The sequence below is a fragment of the Anarrhichthys ocellatus genome, unplaced genomic scaffold, assembly GCF_004355925.1.
Source record: "Anarrhichthys ocellatus isolate YVR2014 unplaced genomic scaffold, GSC_Weel_1.0 scaffold40, whole genome shotgun sequence".
Classification (NCBI taxonomy): domain Eukaryota; kingdom Metazoa; phylum Chordata; class Actinopteri; order Perciformes; family Anarhichadidae; genus Anarrhichthys; species Anarrhichthys ocellatus.
This window is the reverse complement of record NW_022280070.1, coordinates 1,309,799-1,314,703: the sequence shown is the minus strand read 5'-3', so window position 1 is coordinate 1,314,703 and position 4,905 is coordinate 1,309,799. Positions and strand designations below refer to the sequence as shown.

Sequence of the window (4,905 nt, the reverse complement as noted above, 5' to 3'; positions counted from 1 at the left end):
CAGGGGCTTTTAAAAATAGAGACGATCCACCCAGATTACAGCGTTTTAATTACAGAGCTGTAGATGTGATGGGGGTGTAGAGGCCCCTTTTACTGACAAGGGGTGGGGAGGGTTGAGGAGGGAGGGAGAGTTGGAAGGCAGAGGGGTACACTAAATGTGTGCTAATTAGGGTCGTCTGCCATATAGCGAAGCTCTTAGGCTCTAACCGGTATTTTGCATGGATTGTTGGCTGTGTTGCGTTCTGAGCACTCCATAAACACACACCAGTAGCCTCATCGTTGTTATCTTAAATATTAATACCAGAAAATCACCTGTGGGGAGACAGGGAGCAATTCAAAGCCATGACAACTGTATCACACTCGGCTCCTATTATCAGGAAAAACCTAGAATGATGATACCTGTTCTGCATGTGCTTGCCAGTGTTTTCAGTCAACACGTGAAGAAGATTTAATTTCAACAAATTTGACTGATTTTGAGGTATGAAAACGTTTTTTTTAATGTAGCGACGTAAAAAGTAAAATATTTGCCTCTGAGATGTAGTGGAGTAGAAGTAAAGTACAAGTACCACAAATTTGTACTTAAGTGCAGTACTTTAGTAAATGTACTACTGGTAACCGAGTTGAATAACGCCATTAAGTTAGTTAATGCTATGGTTTAGCTAATATTACATATCAGGAAGGTGGCTTTAAACATGCAGTAATATTGTTTAGCCTATACATTGCATGCGTTGTTCTGTAGAGCAGTGGCTACTGTGCAGTTACCGGCATATTATTTGCTTGGGCTGCAGGTAATCCCACTTGACTCACGGCAAACTCTCATATGCTATAGACCAGGGGTCGCCAATTGGCGGACCGCGGTCCGGATCCGGACCCAGGACCTAAAATCGATTGTATTTTGACAGGGCGATTCTATTTTAACCGGCGCAGCTTTTTTAGCCTTTACGGCACTTGTTGAGCGGTGCAGGAAACGCACCGACCAATGCGTTGTAATCACATCACGTGTTGCAGCTCAGCCAATCAAATATGGGTATTCTGACAAGTTTCCTGAATCCAGTCATATGTACACACACTGTGGGAGAGACGAGGAAAGAGAATGAAGAGCAGGAGAATAATACGTGAGTCAGAGAAGTTATTTCACATCACGTTCTCCAAAGAGAGAAAAGTGGTCAAAGAGACCAGAGAGACCAGAGTCTTTAACCAAGAATGAACAGACTCTTATAGGTTAATTCTTCCCACGGACAGTTTATAACCAGTGTGTCTCATATGTTCAGAGACCGTGACGATTATTAAAAGCGGTAAATGAAGCGACACAACGAGACAAAGCACAACTCTTTTGAACAAACGTATCCTCTCACATCTGAATGAGACACAGAAAATAAACCTAAGAGCCCAAAATGATCAGAATCCTAACGCATGAATTCACTGCCCAACAATGATAACAGAGAGAATAGAGCTGAAACAAGTGTTAATAACCACAGATAAAGTCCATGCTCACTGATTTCTCTTGTTAGAAGATGAGAAAAATATAATATCGTGGCTTTTTATTGACATCACTTCACACCTGAATGAAGTGAATTTAAAGCTGCAGGGCAATTCAGTGGAATTCATTTTTCTAAAATGAATTACTTTATTTTAAGATGCACATTTTTGAAAAGCTTTCTTTTATGTCAGTTATTCTTTAATCCAGCCCTTATTGTACTTGAAATGAGAAGAACATTTATTTATGTATTTCTATGTATTATTTATAATCCATCCTGTTAAATTTGAAAAGTGAGAATAATAATTGTTAAAATATATTTGATGTGCACTTTCTTTATTTGATTTGACAGTTGTTAACTACACAGAGACATTGTTACTACTACTAGGCTTCTTGGGAAAAAAACAAAAAAAAACAATATATATATATAGCGCGCAGTTAGATATTATTGTAATGTTTCGGACCTCTGCCCGAGGAGATTTTCTCAATCTGGACCTTTTGGAATTTTAATTGAAGACCCCTGCTATAGACAATCATTCACACGTATAGTTCACTTTTGCCCGAGCAAACAAATTAATGTACTGTAGCCTCCAAACATAGCAAGAGCTCGTTAATGTAAAAAGCTTAACTCCTCCAAAATGGAAATCCTTATCGTCTAGTCCCTGAGCACATTCATGGCCAAGTTATGCCTCCTCTGGGCACTCTAGCTCAAAATGGCTTTAATTTATATCCCAGCCTCAATCTCGAGTCACATGTTAAAAGGTTAGCTTAGTCTGGTATTTTCCATTTATCTCTAGATATTTGATTTCGTTCTATGATCTTTGAAAGTTATTCATGTAAGGCTGACCCGAATGCTACCGTTCTCATGGTAATCTATATCCAAATCCGTATTCAAATGCATCCGTTTTCTGTTATTGTTTTGTTTCCTAATAGTCTATGCATTACCCCAAAAATCCCAGAATGAAATCAGGAAAAGTAATCTCATATTTGTATGATTATGTTGAGTTATTCTGAGACGGAAATCGCTGTGCGAGTGCGTTTCGGCCCTGTCCCAGGAGGACGTCGATAAATGTACAGTCTCAACAAAGCCAGATCTTTTATTATATATGTGGGCATAGGCTAAAGTCCATTTATTTATTCATTTGTTTATAGGGCCCATCGATGAATCAATCTTGTATTGACTGATAAATAGTAATTGGGGGTTAAAATTAAGTGTCTAATCTAAACACATATGATTAATATCTAGGTTATTGATTAAGGATGAAGTCTATGTTATTACCTGTTGTAACATTGTAGCCATTAGGCAGCATATAAATATTTTATTATGTAACTGAGCCACATGCCATAATGTAAGCAGCACCATCTCTTTGTTCACATATCTCATGCTTAAAGGCGTCATAGTGGACACGCCTAAATGCAGGGAGACACGGGGAAACCGAGGGTTGAATACTGTTGGTTTTAATGATAAAGAAAATGTTTAACACAAAACGTGGGAAGCAGATGAGTCAAAAAATGAGCAGCAAAATGTCCAAGAAAACAAAACTTCAAAACAGGGAACACGGCAGAGGAGAGCAGAGGTGACACGATGGACCAGGATACACAACAGACAAATCAACAATGAGACAGGGGACACACAGGGTTTAAATACACTGAGAAGGTGCAGGTGATGAGACACAGCAGAGTTCAATCAAGGGCGGGGCAGACAATCACAAAGGTGGGAAATAGACAAGGACAGGATGTGAAGTGAACACAGGACACAAGAGGCAGGGAAAGTCAAAATAAAACGGAAGAAACAATTAAACACAAAACACAAAACCGTGACACTTAGAAGTTAAAACTAAATGAAAAGCAGTATTGAAACATGTCTTAGTGCTCCATTTGCTCATGACATTTTAGTGCTGGAAAATAAAATAATTAGCACATAGATTAAAATCACTTACAAAAATCACAAAATGGCCAATTAGCATCATAATTACTATTACTTTTCACTTGGATGTTGATTAGTTTTTGACTCATACATTTGATTCAGTAAAGTCTTACCTCATTCAGACTATTAGTATCTGGAAGAGCAAGGTTTTCATTTATATTCACAGATATCTGTTACTTATATCTGTTACTTTGACAATTAAAAGATGTTTTTTTTCATTTGATAGGTGTAATACAAACTATTTACATCCACTGTGATTCACTGTTGGAAAAACAGTGAATCATAAAAAAGTCCAGAGTGGGCGGATTCTTTTTAGACGATGCATTATAGCTATTTTTGTGAATTCTTCACAGACAAAGACGATAAAGTTACGGAGCTTTTATTCTGAAATTGTATTGGACGTTGCGGGCTGTTTCCGCTTCCGGTTGCGCTAACGGTAGATCTTACGTAGGACCAACGGTCGAATCAGATCGAGTCATTGACGATGTAAGTGATAGAAGTGTAAATCTGAAGCTATGTGGCGTAAGTGTTCCGTTTGTTGTTGTACTTAATGTTTTAAATGCATTTACTGTCAGTGTTTGTCATGTAATTAGACGTCGAAATAATAGCCCAAAGTTGAGCTAAGTGGCTAACCTGGCTAGCAAGCCTGTATTCTGTGAATGTATGTGTGTTTGCTTTAAGAGTTTACTATTGCTAGTATTTCAGTTCTATAATTCGGTTTCTGTGTTTATTTCAGAAACTCGGTCATTCATCGGTCATCTATTGTTCAAACTCATTCATCATCTGTAAATCTGTCAACAAACTATAAGGCTGAATACAGAAAACATATGGATCAAACAGATGTCTGTGTGTTCTCTGACCGGAACCCTGTAGTGGTCAATAATCATCTTTAAATCAGCAACTCAGGGGTCGAATCCCCAACAGTTATAGTTGTAGTTCTTTGAGTTACCAGCTGCTCTGCTTTTGGCTTCCAAAGTGAGAATAATTACACAAACAGCCTGTACGGCATACTGTAGGTCAATGTAGTGATCACAGGCAGGGGGAGTGCGTGTGTATGTGTATGTGTATGTGTGGGTGAGTGTATTTTAATATGTGTGCAGGCCGTCGCTTGTGTTTTGGCACCATGGCAACCTGCTACTGTGTTTCTCTGCATCTTAGCAAACAGGTTAGAATTACATACCGAGGATTTGGTAAATTATATCAGCTGAAGCTCTCACATATGGCGTGGACAGAAGATATTTAACCCCACTTTGAGCCGTATGATTCACATGCTTTTTGGATATTTCTTGTAAGTGTGCCTTATTTTAACTTGTTCGTTTCTGTGGTTATTAGTCAGCTAAAGCTCTTTATCTTAGCAACAAGTCACCTGCTGCCCCCAGCACTGAGTCTTAAGTCATAATACAATCATTTCTAGTGTTACAAGAAGTAATGTTTTTAATATTGCTTCCCTATGGGAAGATAAGCCTTCGATCCCCCCCCCATTGGCCCCGCGCCGCCGCCCG

The 4,905-nt window shown here is 38.7% G+C and overlaps 1 protein-coding gene across 1 annotated transcript in view; it reads left to right on the top strand.

The window, feature by feature from the left end:
- The first annotated feature begins 3,918 nt into the window (after window positions 1-3,918).
- LOC116394503 (uncharacterized protein C21orf58-like) overlaps window positions 3,919-4,905 on the top strand; it is a 4,613-nt gene continuing 3,626 nt past the window's right edge. Inside the window, exon 1 of the mRNA XM_031867629.1 lies at window positions 3,919-3,925. Within this exon, the coding sequence (XP_031723489.1) occupies window positions 3,919-3,925 (7 nt within the window). The remainder of the gene's footprint in view (window positions 3,926-4,905) is intronic.